The sequence below is a fragment of the Stegodyphus dumicola genome, chromosome 12 (genome assembly GCF_044657685.1).
Source record: "Stegodyphus dumicola isolate Sdum_Otavi_A_Nest chromosome 12, ASM4465768v1".
NCBI classification, from domain to species: domain Eukaryota; kingdom Metazoa; phylum Arthropoda; class Arachnida; order Araneae; family Eresidae; genus Stegodyphus; species Stegodyphus dumicola.
Genome location: NC_140779.1, coordinates 68,411,790 through 68,432,178, shown reverse-complemented (window position 1 = coordinate 68,432,178; position 20,389 = coordinate 68,411,790). Strand labels below are relative to the sequence as shown.

At 31.6% G+C, this 20,389-nt stretch overlaps 1 protein-coding gene across 1 annotated transcript in view; it reads right to left on the bottom strand.

The window, feature by feature from the left end:
• Positions 1-19,321, bottom strand: part of Ddc (aromatic-L-amino-acid decarboxylase) — a 69,353-nt gene extending 50,032 nt beyond the window's left edge. Inside the window, exons 1-2 of the mRNA XM_035363753.2 lie at positions 19,304-19,321; positions 9,954-10,192 (exon numbers count right to left, since the gene is read on the bottom strand). Coding sequence (XP_035219644.2) covers positions 9,954-10,154 — 201 coding nt within the window. The 5' untranslated portion in view covers positions 10,155-10,192; positions 19,304-19,321. The remainder of the gene's footprint in view (positions 1-9,953; positions 10,193-19,303) is intronic.
• Positions 19,322-20,389: the final 1,068 nt, after the last annotated feature.

Genomic DNA, 20,389 nt, shown 5'->3' with positions numbered 1-20,389 from the left:
TTTTTTTTTTTTTTTTAATTACGTCTAAAGGGGCGTTTTTTAACATTTTGTGTGTTACCTTTATTTATTATATATCACGTTCTTCGCACTTAAACCATAAAATTCAATTTAAGGAACAACACCGCAAAATAGTTTTAAATTGAGCATGTCTTTAGAATTTCCGATACAGAGTCCCGCGCGTTGAAGATATTTTTTTTTTTTTTTTTCTGTGCAACGTTTCTATTGCTCGCTTTGAAATACTCGAGTTTGTTAATCAAAAATTCGTTAAAGTTTTATATAATATGAAATTGATAGTAAACCAAATTCCAAATTTCGGCTTCCAGATGACCATATTCGCAGTATTATTACATCATTCAAAATTTGATGGCACTAGGTACTGTTGTTTTATCATAATGCGAGAAACATACGTACATTTATGCAGATTCTTAAATTATTTAATTTCTTCAAATATAACACAGGGCAATAATATTTGGTGGCAAGAGCTTGAAAAGTAAAACGGACATTCAGAGTCATTCGATGCAAAATTTCAAAATGAAAACAACAGTACCTCAGGCACAAAGCCCCTATGGACTAACTAAACACTTGCTAAATGAGAAACAGAAAATGGAGAAAGATCTTAGAATAAGAGAGCTAAATTAGTTAAAAATTGCCCTATATGGCTGTTTGTTATTTATTTTGGAAAGAAATAAGAACGAGTAAAGCTGAGTTATTGAGTTATGAAAGAAAATTAAGAGAGAAACGAAATTACGAATGAATTACGAGTACCGTTTCACACTGCTTTAATTCTAACTCTAGAACACTAAACAGACAGAACAGATCAATATGCCGTTGAAATAGACCTTTACTTTGGCGTTAACTCACGAGGATGGTTACCAACAGCGCGGATGCAATCTATATCTTATACAAATTGGCAGAATACGAACATCAGAAGAGCAGATGGTACATATGTGTAATTAGATTATTATGACCCGATTAACTAACTAATTATGAGATACCAAACTAAGTATGTGCACAGAAATTACATTTGCAGTTATGATTAACTGTACTTGGTGCATTTCGTAATACAACAAAATATACAGGATGATCTCATACTTTTTGTATTGTGCTTTTTATAATTTCGGAAATATAAATATAGGAAGTGAGGGAATCTATAAAATTAGATACCATAATTTTTTATGAAATTGAGTGTTTTATTTGAAAATGCCAAATCACGAATATTTGCATCATTTAAAACATTTTCGTAACTGAGTATGTGTCTGTGACTAACGGTTTCGAAAAGATAGACATGGTAAGGCCTTTTGTGGAGACAGTGTATAAATAACCTTTAAAAAAAATCTAAAAACTTTCCGATTTACGCCCAAAGGGGCGTTTTTTTTAACGTTTTGTGTATTAACTTTATTTATTATACATCATGTTCTTCGAACTTTAATCAAATAAAATTAAATTCAACAGCAATATCACAAAATATTTATAAACAGCATATCTTTAGAATTCCCCATAGACAGTCTCGCGCTGGAGATAAAAATGCTTTTATCTGTACAGTGTTGTCATTGCTCGCTTTGAAATCGTTGAGTTTGTTAATCAAAAATTAGTTCAAGTTTTACAAAATATGAAATATATAATAAAATAAATTCGAAATTCAAAATTCAGGCTTTTAAGTGCCCATGTTCGGGTAGAGGATTACGTTATTCAAAATCTGATGGCTCTAGGTACCGTTGTTATCACAATTCCAGAAACATACCTACATTTGTGCACATTGCCCTTTATTTAATTTCTCTTAAAATAATACAGGGCGATAACATTTGGTGGCAACAATTTGAAAAGTTATTCGGTCTTTTACAGCAATTGAAAGCAAAATCCCATTTCGAGACTAATAGCCTTTCTGAGCTAACACTCCTTTGGGCTAAAAAATACCCCATTCTCATACGATTACAGAAAATAAAATGTTCTTTCTAATGCTAAGAAAATCTGCAGCTTCTCTTGTGTCCTAACCTATCAAACAGGCCATCATAACCATAAATATTCTACACAGGATACTGAAATCATTACGGATATATGTATTAATATATAAATAAGTAAAATAAATGAAAACATACGATAGCTCGCCTATTAGTAGATTTTTTTTTCTCATTTCAAAACAAATTTGTCTTATAAGAAACAGATATACCAACTAATAATTCAAGACATATTTATACGGTGTTGTAAACTAACGGATATGTGTGTGTGTGTAATGTTCATAACCCACATACGTATATCATGTTCAGTTAAAATTTATATGTTTCCTACATCGGGCTTAATTGAAGGTAATGCTTTAAAACAAATGAATCAGAAGAATTGCTAAACTCTACTTCTTTTCCTTATACGGAAAACTTAGATTCATCAAAAACTCAAACGTCATATTTTTCGCCATGGCAAATATTTTTCCCCGTATACGAGGACAGCGATAATAATAATAATAAATACATACAGATAAATAATGCAGAGCCATATAAGCAGGTAAAAAGAAATGCACATTAAATCATGCTAGAGCTTGTACCCAGACAAAACATACACAGTCTACTCAGAATTCACAAGCATCATTAACACGCATACAGTCTACTGTAGGACTTCTTCCCAGGTGTCCATACGGAATATTCATGATAATATTTGTCCACCAGCGGCCGAGCGGTAAAGTCGCTGAACACTTGTAGTTCGGTCCGAGGTTCGAATCTCGCTGCATGGGCGTTTTCTTGGCTTTTCCCATGTGTAAAGTGTATACGAGCAAGTTTCCCTTAAAAAGTCCTTCACGAAGGTATCCCTCCCCTTAGGCAGATAGCTCTCGAAGTTTTGCCGTAAGTACATAAACCAAACCATGATAATATTACAGATATTCAATATTGTGTTAAATTTCTTTCCTTGGGGGTTTTTAGCACCATTTAATTATAAGGAAAATTAGAAAGAAAATTGATAACAAGTCTTCAGGTCAGTGCGGCGAATTTGCAGTATCACTTGTTTTCCTCAATGAATCCTTAAGGAGTTATAGTAAATAGTACAAGTATTTCTTAACTAATAAGAATGGCCAGATTTTTATACATTACTAATTACTTCTGATTATTGGAGTATTCGTAATTTTGCCTGATTGCTGATGACCAAAGTAAAAGAAACATTTAGACGAAAATTCAGTTGGGGACTAGACCATTGAAGGATTATTTGGCGGTAAGACAGTAAAAGAGAGTTCTGTCTGGCATTTCTTTGAAAGGCCATTAATAAGTTTTTCACATGGTTTTATTTAGTCATGAAACCGAAAATAGTACTAATAATTCCCACAAAATGAAAGAAGTCACATGGTATCACGTTAGACGTGATTTACTGAATTAAACGTTCAAAGGTGGTTCCTCTGTGTATGTTTTTAATCTGTTCTAGATCCTTGGATATATATTAAACTGGATATGTAGCAAACACTGTTTTTCAATATTAAATAAAGGGAAATAATTTATTCGTTCTTATAAAAAACCCCTATTGTTATTACTTTAACACTTTTCCATATTAAAATACAAATGCAGTGAGTGAAATATACTGTACATATGAAACATTGCACATGATACTTACCTAAGTATTTTTCTGCTATCCAGATCAAAAGCAAATTTTCAACATGTTCTAAGGTCTCTGGTCTTTGTTTAATAATTGATTTCACCCTTTTCGCAACGTTAACCAATTTAACAGCGTCTTTGTTTTTTACAGTCGTAAACACCACTGTACTCGGTATACGATATGCATTAGCCAAGTCACTGATACATATGCCATCTTCATACTTTTCAACAATCGCTTTTTTCACCTTTATGGTGATCCTCTTAATTTCCTTCATTGCTTGATTCTTCTCATTAATTTCCCTCAAACTCATTGTTAATGAATTTACAAACATTTATGCCATAAAACGCAAAATCACTTAAAAATTCAGAGTTATAGTGCGAGTTGTTTGCTGAATAGTATTGCAACGGGCGTGCCGACGCTCATGGGAAGTCGTAGCATTGTCTCGAAAGAAATGAACAAGTGCAGTTCGTGCAGTCGTTGACTCATCGAACTCGAGTCTTATTCTGAATAAAAATTTTCAAGCATAGACAGAACGCATACGAAGTTGAACGTATTTCAAAGCTAGCGTACACCTAGCTATCACTGTATTACTAAGGAAGGTACCGTTAAGAAATGTTTGGATACTTTTAAAGAAAGGGTATAAGATATTTTCGTTCGCGTTACTCAACTTAGCCTTTTGTTTCCATGTTGCTTACTTCAGCTTTTTTGATGATGATAAGAAAAATTGCGCCAATTTCGTTTTTTTCCTTTCCCTTTGCAACTGTTTGGGGATGAAAATATTAAAAAGACATGGATTTAACATTAATTTGTATTTTTTCCTTTAACAATTGCTGCTCAGTTGAAAGATGTTCGGGAGAGGAGAGCCTGTGTTAAAAAAGGTTACATGATAAATTAAATTATTCCATGTGCTTTGCCATATATCAGCATATCTAAAACAAAATACCAATATTCGATGCTGTTATCCAATAAGCAATTGAGCGAAAATAAAGAAAGAAATGACTTGATCAAAGTATTTAAGCATGATCCTGAATAAGATAGTTGAAGTGAGAACTTTTATTGCCTACTTCCTTGACAGAGGCTGAAATGAGTTTGGCGAGAAAGTCTAATATGGGAAAAGCCTAAAGTGGGCATAACCTGTTTTTCTATCCGCTTACTTTTCATTTCTTCCCTTCGTTCAAGAAATATGTAAATGGAGAACGAAGTTAAGAAGTAAAGAATACAAATACGATTGATTTAAATCTGAGCTTAACATTAATTGCAACTTTAGCTGAGTGAATGGTCTGTTTCATTGATGACCAGCATTGATGAGCTGTTTGAGATTTAAAGTGTAGCTACTGTGAAAGAATATGAGTCACATAGATTTTAGTTGCCTTGGATAATTTAGATTGAAATTAAGCTGTTTTAGAAGTGCTATATTTAGATAGTGCAAAAGGCAGCAGGAATGTTCATTTAGGTATAGACTTAAATTTCTGATTCTTATTGTAAATAAGTTTAACTGGATTTATTCATTAGAGAGTTGAAGAACGTTGCGAGAATTGAAGTTTTAGCCAGTTTGGTTAAAATCTAAATTAGGATTAAAATAAATTTAAGACATTATTTTTATCTGTGTCGTTTTTTTGTGTGGCTAAGGATTAATTGATAAGGAGAATGAAATTTTTTAAAATAGTGTTATCATGTTATTTTCATTTGTCTACAGTCTGAAAGATAATTTAACACGAACTTAGCAGATTCCTAGCTTCGTCGATAAAAATTCAAAATTTATCGAGTCATTGCTTTTGAAATAAATTTACAAGGGCCCTCTTGTTTTTATCCGATGAATTCAAAAGTAGAACAGTATATGTGATAAGCTGTATTGTGATGTAATCTTTTATCTTTCAATCATTACACCCAAAGAGATAAATTACTTAAATGAAAACCGAATCATAACTTTTATGCCAGATTAATTTTTAAGACCTAGTCTTCTTTGCTAATATATACTGTAACTAGACCTACTTGAGCGTTTGTTTAACGATTATGTCGCTCAAACTAGAAGATGAATACAACAGGTTAAGGGTGTAAAAAATCCTTTTATTGAACACATTTATTTACAGACAGCACGCACTTGTGTGCTTACATTGTCACCAGCCACTCGTGGTAAAAAACTTCAAAATAATACAACAAACTAAATTTGAACTTAAACTAGTAACTCAGGACTACGTAATTTAATTTAACCTAGCAGGTTTAATCAGAAACCTACACCGCGCGATACTAATTTCGGCGAAAAGAATACGAAGCCGATATTCAAAATTCAAACAGCTTGTAGCGATAGCAACGTGCGTATTTAACAGCGAAAACACTCTCTGACTAACCTTTTCACTACTTCAGTTTAATTATACTCTCGTTCCCCCTAACTCCTTTGCATTCTGGCAGGGAGACGCGAGGGAAACGAGAAAGGAGAGAAAAGGTTAACAAAATAACTACTAGTAAAAATAATATATTTCACACATTTGTATATTTCTTTCTTTCACTTCTTGCAGCAGCGGTTAATAATTATCTATCTTTTCTATAAGTTTATTTATATTACGCATAGAAATAATGCATTGTGTTTAACCATTGTAATTTCAACCTTTATTTCGCTTTTAAAAGGTTAGGTTAGGTTAGTTGAATATGGTAAAGCACACAGAAATTATCGCCCGATGTGGAAGGATATCTTCATAGAGTACTTTCTAAGAAAAAATGGCTTGCAACCACGTTACACTTCGGAAAAACCACGAAAACATGCATGCAGCCAACACTTGTTGAACACCAGTGTTTAAAGTTCTTAAATATTCATCCATTGGTAGGCCGCTTTTAAGAAATATTTTGGAAAAGAAACAAAACTCGCAAGCCAAAAAAAAAAAAAAAAAAAAAAGCATTTTTACAGTAAAGAAGGCAATGTGAATTTCGTTTAATATCAGTTGAATTTGTCCTATTCATGAAAAATATTTCTATACGAACAATACTTCCGAAAAAAAAAATGCGGAGTTGATGCCAAAAAAAACTATAAAAGTTCTTATGATTATTCTTTATGTATCCAAAATACAAATTTTAAATATTTTACTAGCTTAAAAGTTCCTAGTTGTTTCTAATCATAAATCTTCGTATCTAGCCATGGCATTTGCATAGAATGATTAGCCTTTTTCAAAAGGCCAATGCCCATTTTGGAAGTTTTATGGAATTGTCATTTCTGTTTCGGCACCTCTTTTAACCATACATATAAAATTCAAAGAACTTTTTCTCGAAGTATTAATTCATTTTTTAATGCTAGAAATTGCTAGTAATTATTTATTTTAACGCAATTGTCAATAACATTATTATTAAAAACTGCCTTTTTGCATATGCTTTTGAGAATGGATCTAACTTAAAATGCTATAGTGAAACGAAATTGGAATTTTTCCATGACATGAAATTCATGTAATTTTGATGTGACACGAACAAAAATCTGAAAATTCGAGCATTTTAGGTGTTGGTTATTTTTACTCAGGTATTGAGTTAAATTTTGTTGCAAATCATAAGTGAATTTCTTCATGTTATAAATGTATTGCTTACAATATCAGGCTTGTAGCTCAGACATTAGCACATTACCATATAATAGTTCAAACCAAATTAGCTATGTGCAAACGGACCCTTGTTGGAAATAATGTGATATTAAATTAATTTAAAAAACAGCCGTCGAACATTTTCTTAAAATTTCAATCTATTTATGCTCTTTGCGTGAATCTTCTTGCAAATTTTCATCTATTAATAACCGTTCTAGGTCTGACGTTATGTAGAAACTTGGCGTACTAATAACATAATATTCTCGAGATGAAAAATATGTATATAAATCGTAAGAAAGTTTTCTGTTCCATAACGTTTTAGAAGATACAAACGTTATGCATTAAATCAAGATTTTTAAAAAAGATTTAGATGGATAAAAGCATTTTAAGTTATAAAATTCATATTAAAAGTTATAACTTCTGCGGCATGAAATAGCTTAACCGTGCCGTGTTACCTAACGGTCAGCCAAAGAAGTTACTTAAACACTTTGCAAGTTATAGCCCCTGATATTGTTTAACTATTAATACAACCTACAGTTTTCAAATGTAAAATCAACGCAAAACTTCATTAGCTACTCTCAGTGGATTTTACAAAAGGCTTAAACCGATAACATAAACTAAAATCAGTTTTTCTGGTACAAAAAACCTACAAGTTACTGGTTCGGATTGAGCCCAATTAATGACCATTTGATTAGTTAGACCGGGTTAGATCTCAGGCGAACGGGCTGGTTGCATGGTTAGTTTTCGCGGTTTTCTCTATATGTAACGTAAATACAAGCCTATTTCCCTAAGAAAGTTCTTTAAGAAGGCATCCCTTTCCTCAGGCAGAGAGCCCTCGAGTGCTCTTCCCTATTTAAATGACCTAACCTAACGGCAGCAACGCGGTTAAGCTCCTACGGGATCACAGTTAGGATTAATATTCTACGTATAAACTATACTAGTCGCCATTAATTTGGATAAATATTCTGATCTGAGAGAGTATCGTGGCAAAACAAGAAGAAAAAGATAGAATTTAACGCAAAACTAGTCGTTAGTAAAACTTAGGAATAAATGCTATAAGGTGATTGCGAAAGTAAATATTTTGGATATACTTTTTTATTTTATGAAATTTTTGAAACATGAATTAAGAACTTGTGCTTCTAGTTCTTTAAATGCATTATCATAAAAAACGTAGACCGTTCTTTTTTCTGACTCTTAATACATATCTACAAGATCACATGATCATTTAATCACATCTGATCTATCTGATCCTTAATACATGTCTAGCCTTCTAATAGCTACAAGTCTTTCAGATATTTGATATAACTGACAGAACAAATTAAATTGAATTCTCAGAATGAGAAGAAGATGAATAAACAGCTGGAAAGTTTCTTATACCACGAATTAATAGATTCAAATGTTACATAATTGAAATAAAAATCTCGGTGCTTCACTGTTAAAGTTGTCTCTGCGTAAGGGGCCTTTGACCTTCTTTGAAATTCGCACGTTACAAATTGCGTGATGAAGTTTGCCAGTTTTGGTGACTAAGCATAGTGACAGCTTTATGATGGAAGTGCCGATAAAATGTCTTAAAATTTTGTGCCCACTAATGGCCGACCGGCCGAGCGGTAAGTCGCTGAACATTGGCCGTTTGGCCCGGGGTTCGAATCCCGGCGAACAGGCTGGCTGCAAAAATTGTTTTCATGGTTTTTTATGGCGTTTTCTTTTCAATTTGAGAGGTAGTCGTCAATGTTTAATTAAGTGGTTATATCATAACAATAGGGAAAATAATTCGTACGGTTCCAACTGTCAATGGCAAGAGCTGTAAACACAGGCAAACAACTTATTGCCCTTTCTTTATTCTGATGGCTGCACAATAGAAAAAAGATGTAATAGAACAGATAACACAACTTTGCAATTTTTGGAAAATTCAGAATAAATGTTCAAATCAAATTAAACTATTAAATACAAAATAATACTCGCCTACGAAGCCTTGGCTTGGCCTTCATTATTTCACGATGCATTTGCGGCTAGGAGAGTTAAAGTCGATAAAAGAATTTAGTAGCAAGGATTTTTAACAGAATAACCGGCTAGCGATAGCTGTCAAAGGGCTAATCTCTCTATATCAAAAACTCTGCTCTACAAGTTTTCACTTTTCAAAATAGCATCTCCATCTGCATAACTTCGCTACTCACAATTCCAAAAAATAATCACTTTGCGTCGATGAAACTTGACACATTGTTTTCAGAATAATAAGTATTAGACAGCTTTATTTATCCTTAATATAAGCAAACTTAAATCTTTCCTGATTTAATCTACATAGTAGGTTACGAAATTTTAACAAAGAACAATAACTGAAATAATTTTACAAGAAAGCAACTGGAATAAAATACTTTTAAAATTTATCAAACTTATTTCTAAATAGAAAGGTAATTGACTGAAAATAACATCACGCTAAAATTTTTTATATCAAATAAATTCTGTTGCCTATTGTTAATAGAAACATAATGACTTAAAACAACGTATAAGGTTCGCAGACGATTTTCAGTTTCAGCAGTTTTAATTTCTTCTGTAGCTAAATTAAGTCAAGTTATCTGCATGCGATTCTGCATCAAACGTAAACTTAACATCTATTATTAGAATTTGTACTATAATTTAAAAAAAATTCTTCCATCCGATAAAGTGCATCTAACTTTTAATTCGTTCAATTTTAACACGCTCTTATTACCACTTAGTTACTTTAGCAATATACGCAGATTCGTGTTCTTTTCTTTAGGAAAGGCATTAACTTACTCTTGCATGTAAAAAAATATTTCATATATATATATAAAGAGATATATTACTTACTCCAGGCATTACGACCTTCTCCACATCGGCGAGGATATTACGCCAAGGCTCCGGCTCCTCTGGAGGAGAACTCGGCAAGAGTTGCTTGATGTAACCGGGCTGCACGTCCGGCAGAACCGGCCGATCTCTGATCGTATCCATGTAATCGGCTACCAGATCAACCATCTCCTTAGCGTAACGCCGGAACTCCTTGGAATCCATATTTCTTTCTCAACGTGGCCTTGATATCCAATGCAAACCTGACAAGAAAATGTATGAAATTACATCGAAGTGTTTTAAGTTTTATATCGCGTAGTTGATTCCAAAGTTGAGATTACAGGCCAAAATAAAGTGCTGGGAATTAAATGAAGATAAGAGGAAAACATTCGATAAACGAAGCGTCAAAGACAAAGAGATTTTTAAAACAGCTAGATAACAATCAGTATCTCTGAATAAGCTTCAGTTACAAATCACGAGTTTGATTGACCGATTCTTATTTTGTACAATGTAAATTTTTCATAATCGTATAGTTTTTCTTAATTAATTAAAAAAAATTTTAGATTTACAACTGATATCCAGCAGAGACTGGAAGTTTTGTTTTTATAGTCTTAATTCCTAGCCTTTTTGAAGCTAAAAGGTATTTCTTACTGTCAGGTTTGTGTAAATTAAATCACATCATTAATTTTTATTCACTTATTATTTCTATAATTATATCTACAGATTGTCTATATTTATTTATTTATATAACTTAAAGAGAAAATAAAATTAAAAGACACCAAGAAATAATTAAATACTTATTGTTTGTAACTCGGCAAATTTTTTTCTCCAATACTTGCCGAAACTGTGATAAGCTGTTATCGAGTTCACACGAAGCAGATCGAGTTCAAATGGCAGTCATTAACTAAAAAGCAATACATCAGCTGTGGTTATGGGAAATTCAGTCACCTTTAGGTACTTTAAATCTGAGTTTAAGAACGTCTTAATTCATTGCGTTGAACGATGGGTGACTATGATTCTAGAAACTAGTTAAAATATCAGCAAAGAAATCGATTAAGAACATGATATTCTGAGAACACAACAAAGCGAACTTTGATTTGGAACTCTAATTTCAAGTGGAATTTTTTCGAACGCATTGCTTGAATTTTAATTTTAATTTTTAGTTAAATCTACACTTTTCTTTTCTGTGTAGATATTCTCAAGCATGGAAAGAAAGAATGATTCTGGAGCAAAAGGAAACAATCTTATGCAAATATTATTACCGTTAAGACACGAGATAAGAGATAGAAGGTTAACAGAAAGGTCAAGAATTTTATCATGAGTCTACTATGTTATGTTGTAGATACAGCACCATAGCACAACAGTAGACTTATAATATTTTCATTAGTCCCCTAATTAAATCATTCAGCAAAATCAAATTCATTATAAAAGTAATTTCCTTATTCTCATAGTTGTTTTATTACAAAATCGTTAATTTTAAAATAATTTCATTATTCTCATAATTTATATAGCAAGATTGAAAATAAATTAGTTTTAAAACATTCCCAATATTATCCTATAAAAAGGAATAATAATATTTATTTAAAAAATATCCCCTTATGAATAAGTTATAAATATATCCTTATCTACATACTCCTAATTAAAATATCCGTACACAAAAATTACTTATAATAAAAATATCTCTATATTTTCATCAAAATTTTTCAATTAAATTACAGGAAACTGAAAGCTGGTGCATTAGTCTATATTGTATACTGAATTTCTTTCAAATTTCTGTTTGCCTAAGTTATGTTTAAAAGAAAACTTTAAAATCTAAGCCAATTTAAAGCTATTTATGTGTTATATATATACATATGTGTGTGTGTGTGTTAATTTCATGTAGTAAGTCCACGTTAATTATCAATAAAATTTAAAATAGGGAGAAGATAAGAGATACTGCACCCAGAATATGTTATATTTTAAAGTCTTACGAAACCTTAACATACACCAACGTGTATTTTATTGCTAAGAAAAAAAAGAATTAATCAAGCTTGAAAATTGAAAATATGATCTGTTATGACTCTGAAAAAATTTTACACATTCCTTGAAATCTATCATAGAATTTTTTTTCTAATTAAAATACAAAGCTTTTTAGAAGAAATTCATATTTTCTTTTCGATACTTGTTTTTTCTTTTTTGCTCAATAAGCATTTAGAAAACTTCAAAGATTTCTCTTTAAATAATCCTTCTATAGATATTATGAACACAATGAAAATAATCCGCTTTGAAAAAGCCACTGCAAAATTTCCCTTTGTTTTTAATTAAAAAAAGTATATTCGTTTTTTTATTCCTGAAAGCTTACAGAGCATATTAATCTTTCTAACTGTTCCTTGACAAATTTTTGTTTTAAATTTTTGGTAAACAGTTTTTTTAGATCGCAAGTGTGCAAGTAACGGGCCTGACTACGAGTTTTTTCAAGTTTCTTTCTCCTTTAAGAACTCCACGTCTTTAAAAATGTTTTCCTTTTGAATTGTTTTATGATAGAACCTAATTGTATTTGTTGTTAGCCAGCCATGAAAGCGCTGCTTAGGGTATAAACTTTAATCTTAAGCAAAATAAATCTTGAGAAGTTTCACTTTTGTAACAGTTTTAATAGCAATATTTGATGATTGATTACAAAAAAGCTTGTGCCTACATATATAAAAAGTCTACCAATAGAAGGCAGCAAAGAATGCATAAATGCAATGCAATATGAATAGCAAATATGGTGATTTATCTCTGGAAATATCCCTCCTAAAACAAGCATCTTCGACAGTCTCCAATGTTTCTGAAAATATAAATAGTCGTCGGTATTGAACTGAAACTAAACTTTGCTGAAATGACCACCTTCGCTAGCAGAATAATTTGCAGCCGTGCGTGGTCACGTAAAGCAGTGGTTCCAAACTGGACGCTTTCGAAGCAATTTTATGCGGCCCGCGAACATACTTCCCATAAATTAAATATCATTATTATGACATTAATTCTTAGTACAAGAATTTAATATAAGGTGTGAGATTTTAATAATTTTCAGTTTATATTGGCCTAGTTATTACATGAGTAATAATTACTTTTTAATTTCAAGTGTTTTATATTTTTGCATGTGTTTAATTATTTCATAAAATTAACTTTAACGTTTTGTTAATATTTATATTTCTTTTATGTTTAGTGGCAACAAGTAATTATTCATATTTATATTTCTTTTACGCTGAATGGCAACGAGTAGTGATTCACGTTTACTTTGGTTTTCGAATGATGTTATTCTAGTAGCAGCGCATTTTGATGAAAAATAAAGCTGTAAATAAATAAAGCAATTTTTTGTAATATTTCCTGTTCCTAATTATAATTTAGTTTAAACATTAGTAGCCAAGGCTACAAGTTCAGTTTTAAATTATTTTCATGACCATTTAAAAACGAGCCCGAGTTTTGCCACAGAAAAATCTTCAAATGGAGCTAAGTAATTTACATTGTCATATAACTGTTTTTCAAAGATTTGAAGATAGAGATTTTATAAACCTTTTTTCGTATTAATCAAAAGATAAATACCCCCAGTTACGAGTTTTTGCGATAAAAAACTTTCAAATCACTTTATTTGGGAATACATTTATATGTGTTAACTATTTTTTCCACAGCTAGAAATTAATAAGGCTGAAAAAAGAGAAACAGACTGACCGATGAGCATCTACAATTAGTAATAAAGATAGTTTTGGGCAATTTTTCTGTAAGGTTGTAGAGACATTAGGTAATTTTTGGAAGCAGGCAATATGAAAAATGAGCAATCGCCTTTGCCTGGAATAGAACCGCGGATCTCAGGAATACCGGCCCAATGTGCAAACCACTACACCATGAAGGCACGCTAGGAAGACGGGGGAAATACCTTATATATTCCCCCTTTTAAAGGAGGACTTGGGTTTTTAGGAGACCCAATCGCCAAATCCTGGGTGCGGAGAATCATCATGCAGCATTCTTTTAGAGTGTTGTACTTTACACCCTTTTACAGTATACCCTTGTAGAGTACACCCTTTTTGAGTAGTACACCCTTTTAGAGCGTTGTACTTAATGTCTCTACTGTTACCACTGTAGAGACATTAAGTAATTTTTGGAAGCAGGCAAGATAAAAAATGAGCAATCGCCTTCGCCGGGAATCGAACCGCGGACCTCTGGAATACCGGCACAGTGTGCAAACCACTATACCACGAAGGCACGGTAGGAAGGTGGAAGACATACCTTATAAGGTTACATATTTTATCAAAATCGAAAAGCTATGAACATTATAGCTGTAATCTGCAGTAAGGAATATAGAAGTTTGTAATTATTTACATACAAATATATGTATTTGTTCTGTATGCATCATAGAAAAACTTAATGAATAAAAAAAGGATAATAGGTTGTCATTATTTTTTCTCAAATTATCGCAATTTGTTCATTTTTAGTTGAAAATTTAGTTTAAAGTTATTTTGCGATTAATTTAACGTATTACAATTATTTTAAATAAGTTTCAGTCTGAAAATTTAATATTTGCTATCCGTATGTTTGAATTACAAAGTGTAGCCAACTGAAATTTTTTGAAGATACCAACCTTTACATTTGAAACAGAACTAAATATACATTAGAATTTTCTCCTTTACGTCGTAGGCAGATAGCCCTCAAGGCTTTGCCATAATCACACACACACACACACACTCCTTTACGTCGTTATTGTTACTATTTATAGTATATATTTGTTAACTATGTAGTAAATAAAATTTAAAATTTATTTAAATTCATTAAAAAACTTTTAATTTTTCCATTTGGGTTAAAAAAATTCGACATAGTCAGCTGCTTCAGACCGGCTCGAGTGCAATTTGAATTTGAGACCTCTAATATAGAGCATTCTATCAACGTTTGTGTGATTCAATATTTGGCATGAAAGATTCCGATTACAAAGATTCATTAATGCTGCAAACCTGAGTATCTAATAATGAACATTGCTGGCTCGAAAATATGCGATCTTAGAGCCTCCTTGAACAGAGACTACATGGAGAAAAAAATTGGATTTTTAATCGAATTATTAAACGTAGTTTCAATTGCCGGAAATTTTATTCAAAAGTTAATTTACGAAACGAGTGAAAACTAAACAATGTTATTTTTAGCTTTACTAAAATATATCTTTGCTTTTATTAAGATCTCCCTCTTTATACACATAATTTTTACACATTGCGTTAAGGATCGTAACTTTTTCCGAGGTTCTATTTGTGTTCAATTTTTCTGAAATCAGTATAAAATCCATAATTTTATTAATTTATTAGCATAGATAATTATAAACTCTAAATATCGTTACATGGAATTATCACTTTCCCTCATATGGCCACTCGTGATATAAGTGGTTATCATGTCCAACTAGCACTAAAAAATCCATCTTTCAAATCCTGGGAGGACAAACTCTATTTTCGTCTTTTCCCCATTGAAATGTTTAACTCTGTACACTATTTGGAATCTGTCATAAATATGATATAATGTATTAATTATAGGTGCCATGCATACTTCACAAGTAATTTTTATTTCATAACAAACCTGTACGTTCTTTTTTATAGGCCTGTTTGAGAAGAAACTATTTCAAAAATTGTCTAAATTAGTTAAAAATAAAAGAATTTTCTATATTCTGAATTTTACGCATTTGTTCATCTTGGCCTAGTTACGGTAAACAGTAAAATAAATCACGAACGTTTGTTGCATTACGTTTGTTTTATATATTTGGATAGCAACTTTATTGTGAGAACAAATGACGAAAGGCAGTGACAGCGCTATTTCAGATCAAGTTTTCTAATATACTGAATTGGATCTGGGAATGTAGGAATTAAACACTAACTACGCATTTTACTTCCATGTGTTATTTCTTTTATTTGTATGTACTTATTTATTTGTATGTACTTATTTACTCTTTACATTCTCTTGCAATAACAGCAATATTGTCCAAGAATAATTGCATGATGCAATTGGTAGGGTTCAGTCAGACTTTGTCTGGCAAGAGTTAGTTGATGTTTTGAGAATGGCATGCTCCGGTAATTTTTTTAATTATGTTCGTACATTAGAATTTGTGTTCGAGTTGTAATTATGCGTCTTTTGCGAAAAGAAATATTGTTACAAAGAAGACTCATCCTGGCGTAAAATACCCATATCTGTATATTTTCTCATATATACGTATATCTTTTTACTGTGTAATAATAAATCATTAAATATAAATCTAGTTTAGATTAGGTTATCGAATATGGCAACTAGAGCTATGTGCCTAAGGGAAAGGACGCTTTCGTGCAGGACGTTTTAAGAGAAACCGACTCGTATTCAAGTTACACACGGGAAAAACCATGAAAGCTAACCATGTAGCCAGATCGTTCACCTGGATAAAGGCAGGTCGAACTCACAGTATTCAGCGGTCTTAAAAGCACTCGTGCACTGGTGCTAAATGTAGATATTATTCGTGGTGTTTTTAAAAGTCTTTATGCAGACTTTTTTTTCGCTACCATTGGCTATAGACATGCACTTCCAATTGCAAAAGTATTTTAAATAACTCAAATATTTAGGTTTGGCATTTAAAATTTTAAAAAAATCAATTTTGCAAAAAATACAGCTTTTTAACTGTCTGTCAGTCCTTAATATTTAGTAAGAATTTATACTTATTCTGAAAAAGTAAAACTGTAGAGTCATTAGAATTTTTTGATGTCAGAAACCTAATGAAATCCGCAATACCCTCCCTGGGATTCGAACTCTGGACCTCCCGAATACGCGTCGAGCGTGCTTACAGTTATGCCACGAAGGCAAGCTGAAAGGAGGGAGAAAATACCATATATACTATTCTCCTTTTAAAGAGCAACTGAGGGTTACGGGATCCAGTTGTCAAATCCTGGTGGTGACGAATTATCTTCGACCATCTTTTAGTTCGGGCACCACTTGTACAGTCATTTAGAATTTTTTTCAAAGTCAGGAAACTGAAGAAATCTGCAATGACCACATTGGGATTCTAACTCAGGATCTCTCGATACACATCGAGCGCGCTTCCAATTACACCACGAAGGCATACCGAAAGGGGGAAAGAAATACCTTAAAAAATACAAAATTTTTAACTTCCTTGGAATAAAATTTGACTAAAATATTTAATATAATAATTTGTTTTTTTTTGGGGGGGGCAAAAAGTAATTGTTATTGCGTTCCTGAGCTGGTTTAAAATACAAATTTTGGAACAGTTCTCGTGTTCTGGTTAAGTATTTCAGAATAGTTTTTACATTAGTAGTCTTGATTTTTTTTTTGGTGCCAATTCATTATTCTAGAACAGAATATGTTATCTGAATTAGGGTATGTTTTGATAGTTTTTAACTAGAAAAATATTATACTGTTCTGGAAAATAAAAAAACTATTGTAATGAAAAATATTGATTAAGCAAAAATAGTAATTTTTCAAACAATTAAAACAAAGTATCAGTGAAACATTTCTTTTAATTAAACTTTAAAATTAGCAATTTTTAATTAAAAATCACTAATAATGAACTGCAATTTCATTATTCAGTGTTTAAAGTTTCAAACAGATTTATCTAGGAATAAATATTTAAAACATTAAGCAACAGCAATTAAAGAATTCTGAACACACGTTTACATTACTGCATAAAATATATATATATATATATATATATATATATATATATATTTATAATAAAAAAGTAATGAAGAAAGAATCTCTATATATAAATCACGTCAAGTTTATAGTTAAGAATACAAAAATCCAAAATATGCTGAAAAACGTTTTCCTAAAGTCCTTATTTTCTAAAATACCATTGTTTGCCTATTAATTTAAAAACTTTTCTAAAAATTTACCGTATTTGACGGCATATAAGACGCACCTTTTTTCCCCTAAATTTGGTCTCAAAAAAGTTACCTGCGTCTTATACGTGAAGGACACAGTTTTATACGTGAAGGTAATTGCATTCAATAATTGTTTATTTGGCTCTTACGAAACGTGAGAACTAAAAGAAACCACGCTATTGAAACTTTTTTTCCTTGTTTGTGGCCGTCTAAATAAGGGTGCGTCTTATATGCCGTCAAATACGGTAACTGCTTTCTCCGAAAATAAAATGTATGAAAGGTAAAATTATACGATTCTATTATCCTTGTATTAGTTGTAGAATAAATACTAAAACCAACACAAAGCAAAAGCATAAAACTACTAAAAACTTAATAAATTTTCAAAAAAGCAGTGCTTGTGATAACATGTGATGCGAAATATTGGCACAAAAATATAGTTCTTAACATCGTACTAAAAATGTGGTAAGATATTTAATGCATCGGATTTACCACCAGTGTCCAAAATCACTACATGAAAGTGAAGAAAACGACCTTAAGGTTAAGAATGGCGTCCTTGACATTGTACTTTAATAACCTATAAACTGAGCCAAGGTTGTATATTATAATGCGTTGGCGATAAAACTGGCAAAATTGACATTTTTGCTATTTTTTCTTAATGTTTTCCGTTACAATAGTTTTTTTTTTTTTTTTTTCATTTTCCAGGATAGTAAAATCTTTTTCTAGTTTAAAAATTTATTTTGAAAAATTAAATTTTCCCTCCAAGCTGCTTAACTGCCAGATTTTTATTATTTTAAGTCCTAATTTTTTCCCCTTTATTATAGTACAAATGTGTAATTTCTCCTTTAATTTTTTAGGACTATTAGGAATTTCTGATGCAAGAAACGTTAAAAATCCACTGCCCTCTCGCCGTAATTTAAAGCATGGGTGTTGCATTCGCTAGCTGGATATGATAACCACTTTGATTAGGACAGTACCATAGGAGAATATGATAATTCTTTAACAAACTCTGCATTTACACACGTTTTATTACTTCTTTTTCATTAAAAAAATATCAAAAATTAGGCAAAATTCTACCTTGGATCGATATTTTCAAAACTCCGTGCTTTTCGAAAGAAGCTGGCGTACGTCTCCCTCCAAGGTATCAAATGCATAATTTTGAACTTTTTTAGCATGCCTCTGTTCTATGCAGGAACATGTTAACTAGACAGTGAAGCTTCTCAAGCGATTAGAACAAACGAAAAATTAGGGAAAATTATCTGTTCCCATATGCATAGAAAAGAAGTAATTTTCGTTAGTATTCTTTAAAATTAGTAATTTTTCTTTAATATATGCTTAAAGAAATACAAATAAGGCGAAAAAATATCTTCTATTTCTACTGTGGTTTATCTTTTACTATTTAACAGAAGAACCTGCTTTATAGGAATGAGAAAATTTCAATAAAGTTTTTCAAAAAATTGTTTTCGTTCTGCAGGAGTTTTATTTTGATAGAGAAAGAGAAAGAGAGACGAAAAATGAAGGGATACTCACCACTTTAGCTTGTTGCTCCTCAACTGAGATTGAGAAACTGTTTCATGAAAGACTTTTGGTGCTGCGCACGCCCAGGAGTGATCCGGAGAGGAAGACTCTCCCTCCTCCCCATCCTACATCGTTTAAATCTGAAAGCAACAGCTTATAATGGCCTCATTCACTCCTTTTCTTGCTATCTAAAGATTTTCTCTTTGTTACATTCTCTCAATGAAGCCAAGAAAAGATATCAAAGAAAACCAAGCATTGGCTGGGTCATAGAATGCAACATATAGGATGCGCTGAAATTATTGCTTCAATGCTGCAGCAATAACATCTTATTTGATTTGCAGAAATATGCGAAACCAATTTCACGCTACCCCAATTATAGTTATATACAAAAAGATAATCAATTTAAAATTGTCACCACAGGAAAAAAATTCTGTAAGGTTATTCTCTTAATTAACACGCACTGCCTGACTAAGTAGAATGCCGCTGAAATTAATTATTGGTTAGTTTATTGGAAAGAGGGTATGTTTGAACGCCTAGCAAACACGAGACCACTTGGTTAGACTATAAGAGATTTTACTCCTTTAGACCAATGGTCTCAAGATGGTGTCCAGAAAATTGTATGTGGCCTCCGAAGCAGTTTTATGTGATCCACGAATACATTTCAATCATATATTTGTCGGAAACATCATGTTGCAGATATTTCAAGATTTTAATTATTTGAAGTTCGAGATTTTGTTTTCGTTACCATTAAATTTCTCATAAAAAATCTATAAAAGGAGCTAATTAATTTACAATGTCAAATAAATGTTTTAACATCATATAAATCATATTCAAAGAATTGAAGAAACAGATTTCACTAACTTTTATTCGTACCTCTCAAAAAATAAAGAAGCTCAGTTATGAATTTCAGAATCAGAATAATCACTTTGAGAAGAATAATCACTTTCTTTAGAAATACATTTATATGTGAACATCTTGATTTCACAGTTAAAAAATAATAAGAAAATGAGCCTATTGACAGATGAACATCTACAATCCACGATGATGACAATTTCTAGAATATATCCATGATGACAAGCTTTGCAAAAGCTATGACCT